The 23,632-nt window shown below is 37.2% G+C and overlaps 1 protein-coding gene across 1 annotated transcript; it reads right to left on the reverse strand.

Annotated features, from left to right (window-relative positions):
- Positions 1–531: 531 nt before the first annotated feature.
- Positions 532–23,136, reverse strand: LOC135466190 (insulin-degrading enzyme-like). The gene is given in 30 exon segments (XM_064743575.1): positions 532–1,177; positions 3,046–3,192; positions 3,501–3,562; positions 4,006–4,153; positions 4,580–4,704; positions 5,445–5,612; positions 6,107–6,218; positions 6,770–6,861; positions 7,364–7,484; positions 8,538–8,648; positions 9,141–9,285; positions 10,221–10,303; positions 11,217–11,240; positions 11,506–11,604; positions 12,069–12,171; positions 12,457–12,560; positions 13,425–13,505; positions 13,899–13,990; positions 14,514–14,606; positions 15,065–15,137; positions 15,848–15,937; positions 16,337–16,449; positions 16,941–17,063; positions 17,487–17,656; positions 18,523–18,610; positions 18,613–18,625; positions 19,035–19,061; positions 20,309–20,385; positions 21,625–21,806; positions 22,866–23,136. Coding segments are annotated over 30 exon segments (3,066 nt in total). The 5' UTR covers positions 22,967–23,136; the 3' UTR covers positions 532–1,078.
- Between the last annotated feature and the right edge of the window lie 496 nt (positions 23,137–23,632).

Here is a 23,632-nt window from a genome sequence, read left to right on the forward strand (position 1 = left end):
CCAAATAAAGCAAAAAAAACAATGCAATATAAGCGTAATCTAAATCCAAAACCTGCTGGAAAATATGAACACAGATGCTACAAGTTATCAGAGAAAATTCAAGCCATGGTTCCATGAACTACGTGTTAACAAAAGTGTCAATGAAAAGCATTGTCCAGCATAGAAAAAAAAACACATTGTTAAACTGATTCATTATTACAGTCAATAAATATATTTTATATTTCTTTAGTTACCTTTGTTTTTGTTTTTTTTCAAAGTTTCTACCACTACAGGTTTCATCATTCCTGAGGTTTGAATAATATGCAAGAAGTGATTTGAAGTGGACAGTTCTACTGACTCCCGACATGAATGTATATATTCATTCTGTCATCACTTTTAGCTCTGCCTATATATATATATATATATATATATATATATATATATATATGGTCCTGCTGACCTCAAAATGATTTTTAAAAATAAAACGTCCTATCCCATCATAAGGTGAAGTTTATCCTGTAAACTTTTTTGTCCAAATAATCATCGACACAATAGGCCTACCCTTGAATTTTGATAAAGTTACAGATCTGCATACATATAATCATTAAATTAAATTCATTTACGGAGACAGTCTGCCTCTCTAAATTTTCTACAGGCCAGAAAACTTGCCAAAATATTTCTGCAATATGAGGCTTAGGTCTCTCTACTGCTCAGCAATCTGTATTAGGGGATTTTAAGAAACGTTCTAAAATTCTTACATGTAATTTAACAGCTATGAACACATTTTGAATTAGACTACATACATTAAAAATTTTCTATAATTTTGGCACTGATTTATGCACTCTCTACCTTGTGCTCTGGCTTCTGCCAAATCAATGTACCTTATTAGCTTAAAATGCCTATCTCTCTTTCTAAAGAGGAAATGCTACACACGTGCAATACAACCATGAATGTCTGCCGTAAGGGCATTGTAAGAAGGCCAGTTATTCTGTCAGTTGTTTCCTGCCAAATCTTGTTTACTCCACCCTGAGGAGACCACGCCGACCATTCAGGTGAGATCAAGTTGACCAATCAGCTTCCTCATTGTATTTCGGTCTCATTACAGTTTGGACTTTGCTTTGATGTCGATGAATGGCTTGGCCAGTGGATACAGTCCCAGCTCTCTCTTAAATGCATGCTCATCTGTGATTATACATGGCTAAAAAGAAATAAATTTACACAAAATATTACCTGTAAATATACAAACTAGATAACTTGAATGAATGGGATTTTATGTCGTACTTAACAATTTTTCTGTCAAATGACGACAAAGAGTTAATAAGGTGTGTGTACATATAATGTGTCTTCTTGTGAAAGGGGGAGTCTAAGCTCCTGCCGCCACTGAAGTATCATGCCGAAGAAACCAGGCATAACACCTCACACAGCCACATTATATGGACACTGGACCAGCCACGGTAGCACAGTTGGCAGACATCGGCTTTAGGAGGCGTTAGATCCAGGGTCAACCTGGGTCGAGTCACACCTAAGACCTTAAAAGAGGACGTTGTAACTTCCTTGCTTGGCATTCAGCATGAAAGGGATAGTGCAACGACTGGTTGACCTGCATCAGTATAATGGTTCGAGCGGGGCAGCTTACTTGCCTTCGGTAAGTCGTCTCAGTGAAGAGCCATGGAAATCTGTCCTGCAACCAGTGGGCACATTGCATGCACTCTAAGGCCTCAGAAAGAGAAGAGTTGTTATGTACGACATCAAACCCATTCACTCATTCACTCTATACTAACACTGGGCCAACCAGTTCTGTTACCCTAATCCCTCAGTGCTGAGTGCCAAGGGGTGCAGCAACAAGTAGTAAGTCTTTGGTATGACCCAACCCAGGTTTGATCCCAAGTCTCCCAACTTTAAGGCGGACGTTCTAACCCATCAGACCACCACAGGGGTTGAAATAAGTTGATAACAAGGGCTTTATTCATTCTTGTTAAAACACGGCCTCCCTCAACAGTAGGCTCTACTGATGAGGGAGTTGCTAAAGACTGAAATCATTGTAAACACGCACAAAAGCGAGGTGCAAGAACATGTTTACTGACAATGTAGAGATGACGAAGGTATTTTGTTAGATGGATAACAGACAAACCAAAGAAGAACAAGCTCAGTAGCTTCCATGTCCACTGTGTTTAAATATGTTTTATTATGAAACAAACTGTTCTTCTCAGCATGTGTATGTTAAAGAGGAGCCACTGTCTAAGTATCTGATCAAAATATCGTGTTCACAGCGGGGAAAAAAAGAGTGGCTGAAATCAGTCCCACTTGTCCTTTCACCAACTTCAAGCTGCTGAGTGAATATGAACCTGATTGATTGAAAACTGGTACAGATATCTTGTTCAAAAGGACACACACCTGGAAAACATTCTCATGTCCATTTGCAACTGTCATCAAGGTGTGCAACTGAGAGCTTTTCATACCTTTTAATTCCATCCACGGAAACTTCCACAGTGAGTCTGGTTAATTCTACATGTACATGGACATACCAAATAACGACCACTTTAGGTCTCTTACATTCATATGTGTGATTATTGTGACAGTTGCATAATATGTATGTGATTTAACCATGTAATCTATTACGTATTATTTATTTATTTATTTGATTGGTGTTTTACGCCGTACTCAAGAATATTTCACTTATATGACGGTGGCCAGCATTATGGTGGATGGAAACCGGGCAGAGCCCGGGGGAAACCCACGACCATCCGCAGGTTGCTGAGACCTTCCCATTTACGGCCGGAGAGGAAGCCAGCATGAGCTGGACTTGAACTCACAGCAACTGCATTTGTGGGAGACTCCTGGGTCACTGCACTGCGCTAGCGTGCTAACCAACTGAACCACGGAGGCCCCCGTAATCTATTACATAAATGTATTTGGTAGGTCACGGTAAAATGGACATATTCAACTGATATTGTTGAATTTTACATTCCAATTAGTTTTGAGGTATTATTACATGGCTTTACTCTTTTGTGAACAAAAAGGGAATGGTGATGGTTGTGAATGACAATATTACTAATTTCTACTCACCTCACAAAGGGAAGGCACTGGGAGTAGACCATCTTGAACATTCTGTGCTGACAGAGTTGTGTCCTCTTGTTTAATTTCTTGAGGCGCTGTTGACAGGACGTGGATGGACAACTTATGTCTTTTCGGTGCATCATGGGCTAAATTCTCCTGAAAAACCAGTAGAAACATCAGATTCCAAGCTCTTCTTCATCATACACATCGAATCTTGTCGAGGATGACTGCCAATAATTGTAGACATTAGTAAAAGCATTTTCATATATTCAATGAATTAAATGAAGTCTAAACCAAAAATTAACAGATCTGCAAACTTTTGTATAACATGAGAACATACAACAGATGTAAGTACCTGAATTATAACAATTACTTTTCCACGTAAATTTACACACAAACATACATCAAATGAAATGCTATATATTAAGATATTAAAGCTTACTAAGGCCGGAGAATTTAATCACCTTATAAAATTTGTACAAGTCGTCCTTCGTCAACGTCATCAGATGTGCCACTTCAATGTTATCTGTCAAGAACAACATTTTAATATCATGTGGTGGTTTTTTTAGAGAGATATGATTATCTGTGTTCAGGCGAAACTGTTGTTCATGTAGATTGATAGGGCCTACTGACTTTAATTCTCAATGATAAATATGAAGCTAAATTAAGAATCAAATTGAATCTGTGACAGTTTAATATACATGTATCTTCAAAACAGAGAACTCTCCACAAAGCTGAAATAATGTAGAGGCTAAGACTTATGGGATCTTGCTTAGCCCAAGATCAAATCAGCAAGTATTAAGTTTTACCTCATGCAAATCAATTTTTTATTTTGGAAATCAATTCCAAAGTAAAATGTAATCTATAATTGTGAGAAGTCTTAGAGAGGGCATTTTTTTGTATACACATGTGACAATGAACAATTACAAACAAAAATATCATTTGAGAGGACAACAAGACCCTGCCTACCTCTGTCAAAGTTGTACTGTTGTGAGAGGATCTCTGACCACAACCTGCCATTCTGCTCAGACATTTTCTTGGGCAGTTCATTTCTTTTGGCTGCCAGAGCTTTGACATGACGCTCAAACTCCTGATCATTCATTTCCTGCAGACACGTCTGCGAACATGACAAATCCAATTTTGCTTCATTAGTATTTATTTATTTATTTGATAGTTGGTTAATACTATAAATTTTTACTTATGCAATGATGGTCAGTTTAATAGGTGGAGAGTCTAACCTACTGCCCAAAAAGACATGGAGAAAATTTTCTCTCTTAAATTTATTTCCAGCAAATGCCTGAAACACAATTAGGAAGAGAAAAAACAAGGAAGAAATAATAATGAAAACACACTTAGAATTACAACTGTCACTAAAATCGTAGCCTGATTTTCTGTTTAGCATTAAATGCACCTATCATGTATGCAGCTATGAGGCTAGAGACACATGACATACTGAATTTGAGTTGGAATCTGGCTAAAGGATCTATTATACAGTACCCTGAATCAACAAATTAACTGTTTTATTACATGTGTATTAACTGACCTCCATACTGTGCAGGAAAGCTTCCACTCGACTCTCCAGGTATGCTGGCTCGCGATCTGATTGGATGATGACACGTAAGCCCTGGACACCACTGTGGCGACGCAGACCACTGAACACAATGTACCCTGCAAAGTGGAATATCACAGCTATATATATACAGCACAATAAGAACTAAGCTTATTAAAGCCTTGTTTATACAACTTCATTATGAAATGAATTTATTTAAGATTAGGAAAATCACGCATTTGTCTGTTTTTCAAACTTTTGTCTGATTTAACATAACAGGCTACATACTGTAATCCATAACAAATGACCCTAGGTTCCCAAACACTTAGATGTCATCAATTATAGCTCACACTAGTCTACCTGATTGGACAACAAGGTTGCACTTCTATGTCATTATTTATAGAAACCTGAGAAGGCTTTGTTTCTTAATCAAAATTTGATTATAATTTAAAAGTCATAAATTAATGTTTTGAACATAGCTGGCAATCATAACTGGCATGAGCACATTTCTGTACTTTCACACAGCAAATCTTAACAGATTCTTTCCTTGTAAGTATTACTCAGTTTAATAACAGTATCATCGCAGTTTATCAAATATCACATGATTAATCAACATCAGGTGTTTCTCCACACCTACATGTACACCAATGAAATACTCCATCACACAGATCATACATGACCTGTCACCCACAAGAACAGCCTGTCAAAGCGGACAGCACCACCCCGCCATCATCCTGGTCATTACATACCAGCTGCTCCAAAGCACGGCTCTCCAATAACCTGGCAGAAAAGCTCCAGTAACATGTTACTGCAGGTGTCCACAATCTGCCCCTCCCCCCACACCTATGTCCGTACGTACCCAACTGCTCCTTAGTCCTGAGCACTGTAAAACACGGCTCCCCAATCACCTGGCAGAAGAGCTCCAGTAAGACGTTACTGTTAGTATCTTGTAGTCCACACTGGTAGTAGATCTCTATACAGGAGCTGCTGTGTACTGTGTTTGTCTTCTTGTACACATAGTAACAACCTAGTCACAACATACAGAAAGGCTGCTGGTTGGTGAAAGACACACAGGCAGTTTTAGAATAGAACACCACTCTTTTGAATGGGCAGAAACCTAGCCTTCGTCATTGTAAATACCATTAGTCAACGTCAGAGAAGTGCATACTGTATGTTTATCAAAACCGGAATCCCAGTGAAAGGCATTCTCATACATATTCCATTCACTATTACTTACATGTGATACAGCTTACATGTAATTATGCAATTAAAAATAAAAAAGATGCTACCTTTAGACAGGCTTCCTATGATAAACATATTATATATATTCAAAAGTTGGCAACCCTATTTCAAACTGACTTAGAATGAATGAAACAGGGGCTGAAGGGACATAGGAACATTTACTGCATTATAACAACTAGCAAAGTCATCTTATCCACAATAATGTAACATAGGCATTAAAATGAGGACAAATACTACAAAGTCATTGTATGTTGCTCCCTGCCTACAACGTACACTCACCATCAGGAAGCTGTACTTCTCTGAATCTCTTGTACTGGCTGGGTACCAGGGGTTTAGTATGACATGTCTCCTTAAGCACGCCCTCCACAATTCCCAACATCTCCACAGCATGCTGTGATGTCAGTGAGAAGCAATTAGCAGGGTTGAGAAATATGGGGTGCATACTTGTTGCAATGCCGCCATGCATTTGACTGTGCAAACCTTGTACAAAACCTCAATCATATGCACAGTGTACATGTCCAATTATTTTAAACATTTCATAAGTTTCATGATTACCTCATACATGCTTGATACCTGATAACAGATAAAACGAGTTCATATGTACATTTGGCTGTTCAGAAATTTACAGCATTCAAATTATTTTCTGTGCCCCTGCTATCTACATGTGGGGAAAATGTGTGCTTGTAACATATTTTTCTCTAAATCTGATTTGATTCTTTAGTAGAGCACAAGCTTGCCATGCCGAGAAGCTGAAAATTTAACATTCACACAATCTATTGTGAAAATTATGAATTGGAATTCACAACAAAGAATTCACTCTTAACAGAATATCCGCCATTATAGCCTTTTACAGTGGACTCTAGCTGTACAGTATTTTGTTTACTGCTCACACACCTAGATACACACTGATTCATGTGTACATAGAGAAGTTGTAGATATTACCTGTTTAGTGGCATTGCCGTAGACCAGAGCCTCAACATAGAGTTTTGACAACAAGCGTGGAATGAAAGCCTTCAGATTCTCAAACGTCACCTCTGTGAAGACAGGCAAATACATAACCAATAACTACACTAAAAGTAAATATTAAATAAATACATGTATTGACCTAAGTTACTTGCAAAAGTGAAGACTCCTTGACAGTGTTATTTGGCCTGGCCCTGCCCCTAAAATCTTCACCATGTGTTATGTCATGTAGAGTTGTGCTTACTACTTACTACACTGAAGCAGTCTTGGCAAAACAAAACAGCTGTGTGTCATTTGCCAGTGGGAAGGTCTGTCAGTCTTCCAGAATAATGACACAAAATACATAAATCAAGATTGTCTATAACCTTTGAATGATTTAATAACGAGGGACTTGTTGCTATGCTTCCAGCCTTGTTTGCTGACAGTCTTGTATCTTGTGATTAGTCCACTGAAAGTCACACAGGGGCAAAGGCAAATCGCTTGGCTGGAGTTGTATAAGCAGATCTGTCTGTTCCAGGGTAAGACATGTAATGTAATAAGGTGTGTAATAAGAAGGACGGTAATGCTGCTAACCATCTATACAGTCCTGTAACTCCTGATTGGTCCACTTCAGTTCTGACATGAGCACTGTGGTGTAGTAGACAGCATGTTGATGAGGCTGTTCAGCATGGAAATTCCGCAGGCTTCTAGCATACTGGAAACAGTAGGTATGGTAGGTCATCGTTTCACGGTACATAAAGTACAATGATTTAACAAAAGTTTAGACACCATCTTTAACGTTGATGTATATATTATCAAGTCATCACTTGTTTCAACACAACTGTGCATAAAATTTCCACAACAGTTTTTAACAGGGAACGATCTGGAGTAAATTCTATCTAGTGCAATGGCCGATTCATCAAATAAATTGAAATAAATGAACTTCAGGCATGTACGTGTATACATAAACAGTTACACATCAACTCACAGAGCCTGAGGTTATAAATCCTTTTTTAACTCAGTGCTTCAAACTGTGTTTCATATCTACATGTATCTGCCTACATTACATAAAGCTTCAATCTTTACACACTTATTGTTCAGATAAATGGGATATTGTAAACCCTGGATTTTCAATCTGCTGCCAGCGCTCATTACTGACTTAGATGTGCTGTTACTGAAGTATTACATTGTTGATACAAGAAGTGTATTGTTACTGAAGTATTACATTGTTGATACAAGAAGTGTATTGTTACTGAAGTATTACATTGTTGATACAAGAAGTGTATTGTTACTGAAGTATTACATTGTTGATACAAGAAGTGTATTGTTACTGAAGTATTACATTGTTGATACAAGAAGTGTATTGTTACTGAAGTATTACATTGTTGATACAAGAAGTGTATTGTTACTGAAGTATTACACTGTTGATACAAGAAGTGTATTGTTACTGAAGTATTACATTGTTGATACAAGAAGTGTATTGTTACTGAAGTATTACATTGTTGATACAAGAAGTGTATTGTTACTGAAGTATTACACTGTTGATACAAGAAGTGTATTGTTACTGAAGTATTACATTGTTGATACAAGAAGTGTATTGTTACTGAAGTATTACATTGTTGATACAAGAAGTGTATTGTTACTGAAGTATTACACTGTTGATACAAGAAATGTACTGTTACTGAAAGCATTACATTTTTGATACAATAAGTGTATTGTTACTGAAGTATTACATTGTCTATACACAAAATGAAATGAAATTGCTCACCAATTCCTTCAAGATATCAAATCTTTTGCGTTCAACCTCAAACTTTGTTATCTTCTCCATCAGTTTCTTCAGAAGGACGTGCTGTTTGTCACTGTACCCAGCAATTTGCAGCTGTAAGACAGCAGTATAAATACATGATCGCATATCACCTTGACACATTCAAAGCATTACATGTATCTATATTATTACATTTACACACTGTTGGAACTGTTGAATAATAATACATGTAGCATGTATAGCTCCACAGTAGTCCACAGCAATAAGGGCTGGTTGTTGAAAAGTGTATTGTCAGACTTAAATCTCACCACACCTCATGCTAATATAAAACTTATGGGACTATTTTAGTTCACACCAAATACCAGATTTATCCTGTGACTTTGAGCAACTAAAGCTGATTCTACATTGCCATTCCAAATTTAAGTCCAAATTTAAAACATCAATATGTTATCTTTTTCATGGTCCCAAAACACATATAATATAACACTTGCTAAATGTTACTAATTTAAATTCCTTCAGTCAAAATTTAAATATCTGACTTCAGTTCAAAGCTGCTTTACGGAACTGGCCCCTAGGCGGTGAAGACTAAGTACCACATGTACTCACAAACATGCCGTATGTGGTGCTGCTCAGGCCATAGTGTAAACCAGCCAACTCAGCAGCGTAGGCATACTCATTCAGTTCATCCTTCACCAACTCCACAAACAAGTAGGTCAAGCTGGTGTGAACTGGGTCCATGTACGCAAACGGGCTGAAACGAGGGAGAATCAAAAGAAACTCAAAGTTTCCTCATTTACAGTTAATTTTAACAAATATCACCATGTTTCACGATGAATGCATGCGGGTAAACTCTTTACGACCATCCAGCAATTTTTATAACAGGTGAGTTCAATAAAATAAATGATTTTAGCCAATAATGCCATTTGCAAAACATGAAAAGTACATGTGTGTGTCAGTATAAATGTGGGTCGTGGGCTGCCCCAGGCTCTGTCCGGTTTCCTCACACCATAATACGTATAGGTTAAATATTCATGAGGATGGCGTAAAACACCAGTGAAATAAAGAAATAAACATCAATGTGACAATTTCACACATTTGCAATTCCTTCATACTATTAACCAGCATGGACATCAGAAAAGAAGAGATTAAAGCTACATGAACTTAATTTAATAGTGGTCTTCCCCATCACTGAATGCATGGGTTATGGTAAATCTGGCTTTAAGAGTTAAAGGAATACATCTAGACTGTTTTCAAGAAAGAGAAGTCAGTACCGAGGTCAGTCACAGTAAAAATACCCCTTTTTTTGGGCCTCTGGGTAAAAAAGACTCATGTAAATATATACTTCTTCCCATTGTCTATTCACCATGGTCTCTCAGCAACCTGTGGATGGTCGTGGGTTTGCCCCTGGCTTTGCTTTCCCCGGCTTCCTCCCACCATAATGCTGGTCGCCGTCGTATAAGTGAAATGTTCTTGAGTGTGGTGTAAAACACCAATCAAATAAATCAAATAAATAAATATTCAGGATGCATTTCCCCCATACTCTGCCCAGTTTCTTCCCACTATAATGCTGGCTGCCATCACACAATATTCTTGACTATGGTGTAAAATACTAATCAAATACATCTAAATAAATAAATATAATTTACAATGCATACAATACCAGACTTCGGTAAAAAGACAACAAACCTGGTGAATTCAAAACTCATGCAGGCTTTAGGCAGGAGGAACTTATCATCTTGCTTGAACCACAGCCGTGACATTCCATCATCCTGAAGAACAAAACCAAGAAGTGGGTAAACGTCACATGCCTACATGGCCGCTGTGTGTAGCATGAATACACTGCATGGTATACACAACGCAGACTCCCAAATTCTGGCTCGACATCTCTTACATTCACAATGTATTGTCACACAACTTTCACACTTTGCTTTCTAAGGTTTCATCTAAACCAATCAGAATCAGAATTTCAGTGATGAGACAAGTACTGTTTGTTAGGAAATAGTATCTATGTGCAGCTACTCTAATTCTTCTAAAATTTGGGACAGATATTACTAGTGTGAAAAGCAGAATATTACATTTCTTCACCAGTATTTTGGAAAAGTAATGATATGAGTATGTTGTTCATTAGATGGTCTAACAATGTGAGAAAAAAGAAACTCAATATTCCTGCTAGAATTACATATACATGTATGTTGGCTAAAATGAGCAGACCAGGTGCCCCAAATTTAACAAGAAGTATTTATTTGATTGGTGTTTTATGCCGTATTCATAACAAGAAACAGGGCAGGTGTGCAGGGCAAGATGTTGTCCCTGTATACTATAATGTTTGATGCCATATATACTGTGCCATATATCTATACACGGCAGACACATGAATGAATTACTACAGATTGAATATTTATTCCTTCATTTTATTTTTTCATCTGTTAAAACACAATTATTTGGCTGAAAGTTTCAGGGCATGAAATATAACCATTTAAGCAATCCCTAAACAATTCTTTGTTTTCCATAACTGAACTATATCCCTTATTTTTATATATTTGTTATTTTAGCTATGAAAAAGATAGGCCAATGACCAATGAACACATTTTTTAAGTATGGCCTTATCAGTGAGTACACACAAGAATATGTTGACAGACTAAAAAAGTTAAGCCTGTATCATTACTACTTGACAAAACTTACCTTGACAATTTCCGGAAGATTGCCCTGAGGGAAAAAATAACATCTGTATAAAGCTTGACTGGAAACAGAACTACATGTAACTGCAGATGTCAAAGGTCTTTTACTCTAATGATAACTGCAGGAACTGTTAAACAAGTCACTTCACTGCTTAAACAAAAACACATACACCTTACAATACCTGCACAAACGGTTACAATACAAAATAATAATAATTTAATGAGAAATATTTTTGTAGACATAACACAGAGTTAGCATTTCAGGAGAAAGTAAATGTACATGTGCGCCTTACCTCTGATTTCACTCTTGGTGCAAGATCAAAGTTTGTGGGAATGAACTCATTCTTGGGAGGTAGTTTGAGGTTTTCATGGAAACCACAATTTTTCCATCCCTAAAAGAAAAAAGTTAATAGAAACTAATATTGTGTTCGCGATTGCTCTCAATTAGGTGAAATCATGTTTCAAATTGGAGTTGAGCATTGTACTGTCACAGATTTACACAACTACCTGTCTTCAGGAAAACCGCACAACTCCAGTATCAGTACTTACACATCTGTAACTAGTATTAGTGAAAAAACCTTTCAATCACTATATGCAATCAGTAAACATCATAAAAATCACATAACTTTCTTGACATAAAGTATTAATATAGTAAAAACTGAGTAATCTATTTTCATGACTCGTGAACAGATCAAGAGGTGAGGCCGGCCTCGGGATCTATTTCAAAACTGATCACATATGAAATCCTCAGATCGCAAACGATTTTTTCCCAAACTGTTCACCATTGCCATAAACATGATACTGAAAGTCTATTCAATCAGACATCTGTTCAGCCTCCTGTCAGATGTATACCTACCTGCAATACAGATTCTGGGATCTTCTCAACTTTGTAATCTGTTCCATACCACTCCTCCTTTAGATCAGTTTTTCCCTCAAAACTTTTGGCAACAACTGCAATCCTGTTTAGAAAACATCATTAGTAAATGAATACTCCCATTTTTATGACAATCGCCATAATGGACAATGTACACATGTGTTGATCAAACCTCAAATGAAAGAACTACATAAATACGCCAATAGTAAAATGCCAGTTTGAGCAGTCAGGTCAATGTTTATGTCAAAGTCCACAAAAGAACTAGCCATAATTTTTTGAAACTCTGCCTTACAGACAGTCAAGGGATAAGTCAATAGTCTTCTTAGGTACAGGAAAGGGATTAACAATTGCAGTGAGAGATTATGCTCACCTGCTGTTGTCAGGCGTCAGTTTATCCAGAACCATGTCAATGAGGTCAGGACGGAATTCTTCCAGCAGATAAGGGCCAGACAGGACTTCTGAGATTTCAAATTCCTACAACATCAACACACAATTACATTTTTAATTTAGTTTACAGGATAGAAGCTGTAAAACTCCACCTAACCCAGAGACTTAACACTGCAGGCATACCACAAAACATTCCTTCCCCAAATCCCAGTTGGTTAAGGTAAATGTACCCTTACATCTGCAAAAAGATTCTGACACTGAAGATTTACAATCTACGTCTTCAGCAACTTTTTCACAATTTAAACTGCGGCTGATAACACCCAAATTGAAAATCAAGGAATTGTTTGCAGTCACATCCAAAGTGGATATATATCCATCCTCTTCACACGATTCCAAGAAATCAAATGCACTCATATGTAATTCAAATGAGAAAGCCCAACCGACAATAAGATTGGTCAGAATTTATGTACATCACATATAAGTTGTCATAACTAATTGTAAGTGCAGGTGTGACTGGGCCATGATCAAACATGATCAAGACTATAAGCTGTATGACTATCCACACATGGAAAAAGGCATGAAACTGGAAATATTCCAGATAGAAAACTCTCTGCACATTATTGTATCTGAAGATTACACCCTCTGATGCTGGACAATATACAGATTTACTTTAATATGTATTCATTAGAATGTGTTTTACTCAAGTATTTTTTCACTTAAAACACGAATGCCGAGAGTGTTATGGGTGAAAGAAACTGGCTTGCCCGCAGTAAACATGTGACATTGTGGCAGGTTACTGAGGACCTTTCCTATGTGTGATGTACAAACTTGGTCTGATTGAAGTCAAGTGGTCTTCAACGCATGCTACACTGTTAAAATGGCCCCCTACACATTTGCCATTAATTTCTTGCCAGGATCAATGAAATTTCTAATGATCTGACATAACTTTACCTGTAGCAGACCTGACAGAAGCGTCGCATAAGATCGTGGCTTTTCTTTGTCCTTGAACCTGAACTTCATAGCATTTAGGTCCTGAAAGTAAATAAAATTCTTATGATCTCATTTGTACCAAATCAGGACATGTTAAACCTGTATAATTCTGGTCAAGACTATGATTTCACTGCTAAAACAAAGCAGAGGCACGGGGAAACTATAGTGTCTTGTCTAGTATATAACTAATCTTCAGAAGTACGTCCATAGAAGAGCCTTACAAAACAGCCTCAACAATAAATCATGTTTCCTACTAACTCCCTGGCCTCTACACAATCATAATATAGACATAATGTACATCACTTCATAAGTGACAACAGCTGTTAGAAAGACATGGTGGGTGTATTTTAATTCGTATACGAGCAGGATGAAAATCCCACAATTTATGTCAACTTCATGTCATAATACACAAACATGTAAGTACAAAAGTCCTACCTGACACTCTCTGAACACCCACTCTTGGGGACCCTCTTTTCTCAGCATATTTATGTATTGGAAAACTAGTGTCACTATGTCATCTACATGTTCTGTAATATCAAAGAGAGATACATATACATGGCATACAATGATTACAAACAGACTGTAAAAGCTGTGAAATAATCAAAACTGTTATTGTTAAATGCAAAATTTTCCTTGTAAAATGGTACATTCTGATATTCAATACAAAAAGCACAGGCTACATTGAATTCTAAGAGAGCTAACATATTGATTGGCAACTAAAGTTGGTTACACTTCCAATGCAGCTGAAGGTTCTTGATCAGAGGCACCCTGATTTGTGACTTTGAATCTTGATCAAGTGGTAAAGCCAGTATTTTCACAAGCCATAATATGTTTCAGTATCCATACTGATTGCAGCATAGTATGTTTTAGAATATTTTACTACACAGAGATGATCAGGTTTATGACTGGTAAAACCCAGATGAGTCAAGAGAAGAAAATCTCCTGACTTAACGCAGCACCCGCACAAGCGTGGTCATGATTTGCTGAATTATAAAGATGAAGTACATGTATAAATTCCAAAGCAAAATCTTGGAAACATGTTCTGCTTACCAAGCCCTTCTTCTGTGAGGTCCACAAACAACATGAAGAGCATGAAGCCTTTAGCCCCTTTCTTCTGCCCTCCAACTAAGGTATTCACCCAGCCTGGAAAGTTCATCAATTGGTGTAAACTATGATGGGTACAAATCTAAATAAAACTGCTTGTACATGTATATGTAGAACACAAAACAAACTTAACACCCCCCACCCCACCTTGAACTTCTTTTACTTCTTTACTTCTGTATTCATTAAATTTTAGTCTCTGGCTAATGGAGTGTCCAGCCCATCTGATCTGAGCTGTAGTTCTATAACGAGTAATTAGTATCAAAATCAAATCACATGATGTACTTGAGAGAAACAGGAATTTTTACATGTTTGAATTTTAATAAAAAAAAAAATCAACCATGTGCATGTTGCCCATTCTATACATGTTTTCACACTCTGAGTGCAACAAGGATCATAATACTTGGGGTTAAAAAATGCACAAGTCATCATAATATAGTGAATTTCTTACAACGGGTTTCTCTACAATGAACATACAATGTACAGGTTTAATATCCTACCTCTGGATTTGAGCTCTGACAGAAGGCTTCCTGGTCCCTCATGTCCTATCAGGTGCCCCAGATAATGACCTGGCTAAAATACACATAGACAGGTGTTAAATGTTAGAAATCTCATCAACTTCTTAAGTATGTCATCTTGATGGTTATGCCTCTCTAAAAGCATTACCACAAACAAGATATGACACCTCCACAAAAAAAATGCCAGCCATGCACCATTAAATACATGTAAAGTGCACCATGCACAGGAGCCATACATACCACAGTATGACATAAGAGACAGGACAATATTACAAACAGCTCTAAAGAAGAGATAAACAAGAGAAACGTTTTTGTGTTCCAATTACACGTACTTCTAAAGCTTGGGAGCTTAAAACACAACTTCACTGAACTGGTCATACGAAGTTGGTCCTGAAAACCATGACTCATTGCAACTCAGGCTGATTCCAGTTAAGATGATTTGTGACAAGCCATTTGTAGCTGTCTGGCATCAGTCGACAATGTCAGACAAACAACACGCTAGCTACTGGTAAGCTACTAGCACACTACTAAGGCTTCCCTGATTAGTAACAGCCATTCCTTGTCTACTGATCAAGTACAGTTTATACGGCTGCCTATTGTGATTATGATGAAATTCGTTACCACCAGTTCCTTACACACAATGGGCAAACCAATGGTGGGCTACTAGCACACTACTAAGATGCCCCCGAAGAAATTTTAAGATTGGCTTGTACTGTGTTCATACATGCATGTGAATAGGTAAAACCTTTGACAAAGAATACTCACACTGGACTTGTGGTAAGGCTGGAGGTCAGGAATGGGCCAGTGGATATTCAGGTTTCTAATGTCCTTCACAGGCACAACAGAGGCCTTCAACTATGAAGGTATAAAAAATCACAGGCTTAATCCACTGAGGAGGTATATATTATGCGAAGGTATATATAAACATCCCAGGCTTAATGAAGCAAAGAACATCCTGTGTTGGTATTTCATATAATATGTGAAATATCTTCAAAACTCATCTAGTGCATGCATGCTTAACGTTTTACTTTTTTGTTCCTTGGAAAGCATTATTAAGTTATCCGGATGTGAGTAGGCCATTGCATGTAAAAGAAAAGAAAAATTTGTGAAAACTGGTTTTAAACATCAGTTTTGAACTCCTTCAACTGTTACTGAAAGTCTGCAGTGGAGAGTCCATCATAACAGTCAATCGACATAATAGAGGACGCTTTCTTCACAGATGTACACACACACGGGAGAGGTCTGTCCACTGACCTTGAGTTGTTCTGGTCCATAAGGATGATCTAACCACTCAGGCACCTTCAAGTTCTTGTTTACAACACCAGAGAACAAAGGAATGACCATCTCAGCTAACTCGTCAACAGATTCTGTCCAACACACAGATTGATCAGATTAAAAACAATGAGCTGATATCACACATGCACATCTTTACTCATTTTTAGTCTTTATGCTCCCAGATCCAGGGCCATACATATCTTCACAGATTAGATTGCTGTATATTGATGAAGTATATTTAAGTACTACTAAAAGTTGGGGCTGTTGGTTTGGTTAGGTGTTAGAGGACATGGTGACAGTTCTAAGGCATATATCTGCTTTTGACATTGAACACCTCTGAAAGTGGTCCATGACAAACAGTAGCAGGAACATAAACTTTAAAACTCCCAATTTTATCCTAAGCCATTTCAAACTTATGTGGAAGAATTCAACATTTATCTTCTGCTGGGGCAGGTAACTCTATTACTGCTTATTTTCCCATGAGGAGCTTAATGTTACAATATTACAGACACCGCCATTGACAGTTTCACAAATGTTTCACATACTAGTAACACAGAATAAATTGTGACATTAGTATGCTTACCTTTGCCTATCACAGTTAAGGCCATTAAATTGGAGGAGTAGTTAGAAGAATGGAATTTCAAGAGTTCTTCTCTGACATCTAAACCTTTCTCTTTTGGCCTTGTTTCCAAAGAATATTTATTTCCTGGAAGACACAAAAACATGCACAGGCTATACCCTTTAATACCCTTGTTAAATAAGGCGAGTATGTATTAGTTTCAAATTCATTATGTAGATCTTTTTACCTATAGGTTTCTTCGATCCTCTAAAAGGAGAAACAAAGCTTATCTAACTCATTAAACAGCAGTGCCCTCTACAGACTTGAATAACCATACCTGCTTTGATTATTCATAATGAACTGTTATTTTACTGAAATCAATGGTATTGTTAATGACATAAGCAGAGGACACTGCTGTTTTATAAACTGCAAGATTTGCTTCCCTTTGTAGAGGGCCAGAGAATCCCATTGGAACTCTTCATTGTGACTGTCATACACAATTTATGTATCACCAAGACTGACAAACAGTTAACCTCAATCTTACGTCGATTTATTAGATCACAACTTTACCTGTGCCAAATTTACTGTAATCATGCTTTGGGTCACTTGTGGCGCGCTCTAACTGGTAAAGGCGCCAGGGGTCATTCTGTAAGTTTTTGTCATTTTCAGAATTAACAGCACTGACTTCCCTTTCTGTTGCACTGGGAGTGAAACAAGGTGCCAAGAAAAACTGAGCAAATCTGAAACACAAAATAAGAACACACTTCAGCACAGATCAACATTACCTTTTATGCCACAAAAGATAATTTTTACTGGCTTTAGTATCAATTAAAAATTAGGGGAATACCTAAGCTCTGCAAACCACTTTATATTCATAGTCACTTGCAAAGATTAAATAAAATGCATTTTGAAAGCATATATGTATAGCTTAAAAGGGTTTGACATAATATCTTTATTAAGATCCACATGTTTTTATTGTTCAGCTGACAGTTGTTTCATATTCCACTGTGTCATGTACACTCATTCCACCTCCACATTTTTGGGACATTAATATCTGCACCAGCTATTTCATACAGTAGCTTTCTTTTAATCAAAACCGATTTACTAGTCTTGTCAGTTCTCAGTTGCATATTATTGTTTTAGGCTAACAAATGACAACTTTGACCTTACTGCTTTCTTCAGATACTCTATGTACATAAATTTCCAAACTTAAAAGAAATCTGGTTAATCATAAAAAAGTGAAAGAGATAACCAACACACAAGAACAAGAACTGAATGTTAAATAACATTATCACAAAAAGGGCTGGGGTCATAACGTCATATCAGAATTACAAGCAAGTTATGGTGCAATGCACATTTAATACAAATTGTTGGTAGTTTAGAATCATGAATTATAAGCTGGATGTGGATTAAGTTTTGATGGATAATTGAGACAACCAGTATCTTTTTCACTGTACATGTACAGTATAGTTCTAAAAATCTTTAGATATTTGTTCGTGCACATATCACCTTACATATTACATTTGATGGTCGTTTGTAACAAAACAGCTGCAGAGTTTCATGCTCACAATCAAATTGCTAGGGCAGATGAGCTTTATAAAGTTACCTATCCAATGCTCCACTTAGGTTATCAGGGGTCACATCAAAGTAAAAGTTTGTGTTTTCTGATGATGTAAACGCATTGGCACTACCCCATGCTCACTTAAAAACTGAAAGCAAAATTAAAACCTTTCTTAGTACATGAAAATCAATATAAAAGAGAAATTCCTTAAGATGCATCTGAAGTTGACAGAATAACACTACAGAGTCTGTGTATGGATAACAACATCCCATTTACATGTATTAGTTCAGAACATTTTGACATACAATCTAACATCCGTGTTAGAAGACTATTAGTCACATATCAAATTCAGAGAATTTATATCCCAAGCATGGATCATCAATCTGATTTGCAAATTTGATAGAAGCTACAAACTGAATCTGTTCCAAAAATTAGACTCAAGAAAATCGTTAAATATTTAACTTTTCTGACTTGATCTGAAGTCAAATAAACATGGAAACATTTTTGATACATTGTTTTCAAAAGCATCACAATTACGTAAGCTAATAAGAAATTACCTTCTGATATTCATTCTCTTCCGGGTACTGTAAACCAAATACAACAAAACACAACATTAGTCTACAGGTAAGAAAAGGTACAACATGCTTGTATCAAAGATTTTTGTCCACGTAAAATAATCATCATTGTTTACACCCAAATAACTTGAAGAAGAAACAGTGGATTCTTACAGTTTGCACCACAGTTTTTTTCATTTATACCCCAATAAACCTAAAAAGTATTACAGTCAATCCTTAAGTAACTTGAAGAAGAAACAGTAAAATAAATTTAACTCCACGTAGTTGAAAGTTATGACTGCAGCCATTTTACATTCATGCTTTAAGATAATCAACTCAATTTTCTTAAAACACTCAAAACAGCCACAGCTGACTCAAACTGTCACAGATGCATGCATGATTGCAAACTGCCATAATATATAATCTAATGCACTTGGCCTACAAAAATGTTACTGGCCTATATATGCTGTCTACGTTCGGCTCCTAAACCTTACAGAGTCGATTTTAGTACTTTAACCCAGCAAAACGTTATTGGCCTATATATGCTGTCTTTGTTCGGCTCCTAAACCTTACAGAGTTGATTATAGTGCTTTCACCTAGCAAAACGTTATTGGCCTATATATGCTGTCTACGTTCGGCTCCTAAACCTTACAGAGTCGATTTTAGTACTTTTACCCAGCAAAACGTTATTGGCCTATATATGCTGTCTTTGTTCGGCTCCTAAAACTTACAGAGTTGATTATAGTGCTTTCACCTAGCAAAACGTTATTGGCCTATATATGTTGTCTACGTTCGGCTCCTAAACCTTACAGAGTTGATTTTAGTACTTTCACCCAGCAAAACGTTATTGGCCTATATATGCTGTCTACGTTCGGCTCCTAAACCTTACAGAGTTGATTTTAGTACTTTTACCCAGCAAAACGTTATTGGCCTATATATGTTGTCTACGTTCGGCTGCTAAACCTTACAGAGTTGATTTTAGTACTTTCACCCAGCAAAACGTTATTAGCCTATATATGTTGTCTACGTTCGGCTCCTAAACCTTACAGAGTTGATTTTAGTACTTTCACCCAGCAAAACGTTATTGGCCTAAATATGCTGTCTACGTTCGGCTGCTAAACCTTACAGAGTTGATTTTAGTACTTTTACCCAGCAAAACGTTATTGGCCTATGTATGCTGTCTACGTTCGGCTCCTAAACCTTACAGAATTGATTTTAGTACTTTTACCCAGCAAAACTTACAGGTTAATAACCAATGCCCACACAATTATGCTCACCTTTTCTGTGCCCAGGAAGAGCATATGTTCACAGAAGTGTGCTAGTCCAGGAATTTCCCTGGGGTCAGACATATAACCTTTGAACAAACAAAATGCAATGTACAAGAATGACAGCTACAGTAACAAGTATATAAAGTGCTGTTAATACACATTAACATGTACTGTACAAAAAAATATTAAAGAAATGATGTGCTGTTAAAAAATTACAGTTGGCTGGCTTGGCTTCAATAAAGTTACAATCATATTTCTAAAATCACCATATATGTGGGAGCCATATGTACATGTGGATATCCACTTCTCCAATGATGTCCTATCAATCTGCATACATGTACATGTGGACATCCACGTCCCCAATGATGTTCTGTCAACCTGCATACATGTACATGTGGACATCCATGTCCCCAATGATGTCATCCATGTCTCCAATGATGTCCTATCAATCTGCATATATGTACATGTGGACATCCATGTCCCCAATGATGTCCTGTCAACCTGCATACATGTACATGTGGACATCCATGTCCCCAATGATGTCCCGTCAACCTGCATACATGTACAAGTTGACATCCATGTCTCCAATGATATCCTATCAATCTGCATATATGTACATGTGGACATCCATGTCCCCAATGATATCCTATCAATCTGCATATATGTACATGTGGACATCCATGTCCCCAATGATGTCCTGTCAACCTGCATACATGTACAAGTTGACATCCATGTCTCCAATGATATCCTATCAATCTGCATATATATACATGTGAACATCCATGTCTCCAATGATGTCTTATCAATCTGCATATATGTACATGTGGACATCCATGTCCCCAATGATGTCCTGTCAACCTGCATACATGTACAAGTTGACATCCATGTCTCCAATGATATCCTATCAATCTGCATATATGTACATGTGGACATCCATGTCTCCAATGATGTCCTATCAACCTGCATATATGTACATGTACACGTGCTACCCTTTCTTGTTTTCTGCTTTGAGTGGAATTACACATTAAATGCATTTAATTTTACCAGACAACCATGCATTGCCAGTGTCACCTATGACATGTGTTCGTTTTATACTGTAACTCTGCATTATTTTTAGTACCTATTGGCGAGTTTTCTGTAGAAGCATACTTGTACCTGTTATATTTCTTTTCCTTGAATTAACTCCCATAAATTATGGTCACACCACAAAGGACAATATGGATTTCTGTAAATTACATATGTTCCTGTGAAACTTAACTCAGAATTGAACACTAGTGCTTGGGAACTCTTAATAATGTTGTGTAACTTTCAACCTCCAAACTCACCAACATTGACATCAATTGCTGCTGAAGACTTGTCTGTTTCTGGGTCACTGACTAACATCACCCTCATCCCATTAGCCAGCTGCAGGCCCCGATAGCATCGCTTATCCTGACCGGATTTAACAATGTCACCATCTTCTACCAACGATTTCACATGCTCATTTTTAAACATTGTGGAGGCAAACCTAAAACACATGACACAAGGTACTCTGAGACCTGCATCAGCAACATACCTATAAGATATACTATAGGCCTAATATACTAATAGGAAAGTTAGTTTATTTAATGGGATCAAAAAATGCAAAGAATATATACATACACATATCTATGAAATTTATCACAAACTAATCACGATTTAAAGTCAAATCAGCAACATCATGAAGATCTATGTAATACCATGAATCCTCAACTTACATTTTCGAAAGTTACCAAATTTAATAAATCGATCTGTTAAGTTAACTTACATTAACTTGCAATCTGAGAGATTTAACGAATACAAGTGTAGGAACCTAATTCACACAATAAATACACTCATATGACTACGGTTAAAGACCCATGTTTACATAGGTGGGGGATACCAGTCTCAAATCATGGCACCGTATCATGTACAGGTAGTTGACAATCTTCTGAAATCAAACACGTGACATGACTGGCCAAGATGTAATGATCTGAACAGAGGCAGTCAAGAAGGCTGGCTACCCAGTCTAAATAGGAGTACAATACACAGATTAGATCAGTGTTTTCAGCTCCAACTGCTCTTCCAGGATAGATTATGACATTAAACTAAATATACTGTTGTTTTTACCCTGTCTGCAGAGCTGTTCATGGGGAGGGGAGAAAGATTAAGTAAGATTATCTTGCACCATTTGAAATATCACGAAATTTTCGCTGTTTTCTCTGACAACAGGTCTTAAAATTATAATTGAACTGGTTCGATGTGTTTATCATATTTGAAAACAATGATCATGTCTCCTGAATGTTTGTTTCTTTTTTAGTCTGCTCCCAGTTAATTACCCCTTCTTCAAGAGGTAATGTGGCTGCCAGCTGATTACAGATTATAGCCAGCTGATTAGCCAGCTGGCTACCACTTTGGCCTCACTCTCACCCAGCTGTGAGACAAAGGACTTTAAAAGATGGAAAATTTGTACTGTATATATCATGCATTTTTCTTTTCTGTGGTGCTGAACGAGAAAGCCAGCCTAAATAAGACTCTGATCTGATAGGTCATATGTGCACACCGTTACCTGCTCCTTGTGTACCCCTGACAGAGGCTGGGCCGATTCACACCGACAAGCAGCGCTTTCAGGTCGCTAACGGGTCGCAACAGAGTCCGCAGTGATGACATACAATAAAGCTAACCTCCAGTAGATTCTTAAAAATGCCTCGAAACACAAAGGCTCTTCGATTCCACCTTTAAATTATGCGTGTAACAAATAGCCTAGTCACGATCCATTGAACCATACGTTATTCTCGTGTTTTGACACTCAGCAATCTTTACCGGAAGTGTTTGTCTTTCCGTTGTGGCGCGGTTTGTATAAAAACCTTGCTCATACATTACAAATGCGGCACGGATCATTACTTTGTTCATACATCTATTTGTTTATTTGATTGGTGTTTTACGCCGTACTCAAGAATATTTCACTTGTACGACGGCGGCCAGCATTGTGGTGGGAGGAAACCGGGCAGGGCCCGGGTGAAACCCATGACCATCCTCAGGTTGCTGCTGACCTTCCCACGTACATGTCTATAGAGGAATCTAGTTAGGCCTAGGCTATAAATTGATGTGTGCGCAAGTTTTACTCAAATAAACATTAAAATACGTTACTTTTTCAACTAACACATTTTATTAATTCATAATAAAATTCACAATATAGGGACATGCGTGAGTTATACAATAACAGAAGTCCAATAAGTAATGGACTTCGGATAAAACTAATCGATGATCGCATCTGGTTAGGCAATTACCAAGCATAAATCACCTCAGTTACATTTGACTATATATTTGTCTACA

This window comes from Liolophura sinensis, chromosome 6 (genome assembly GCF_032854445.1).
Source record: "Liolophura sinensis isolate JHLJ2023 chromosome 6, CUHK_Ljap_v2, whole genome shotgun sequence".
Classification (NCBI taxonomy): Eukaryota; Metazoa; Mollusca; class Polyplacophora; order Chitonida; family Chitonidae; genus Liolophura; species Liolophura sinensis.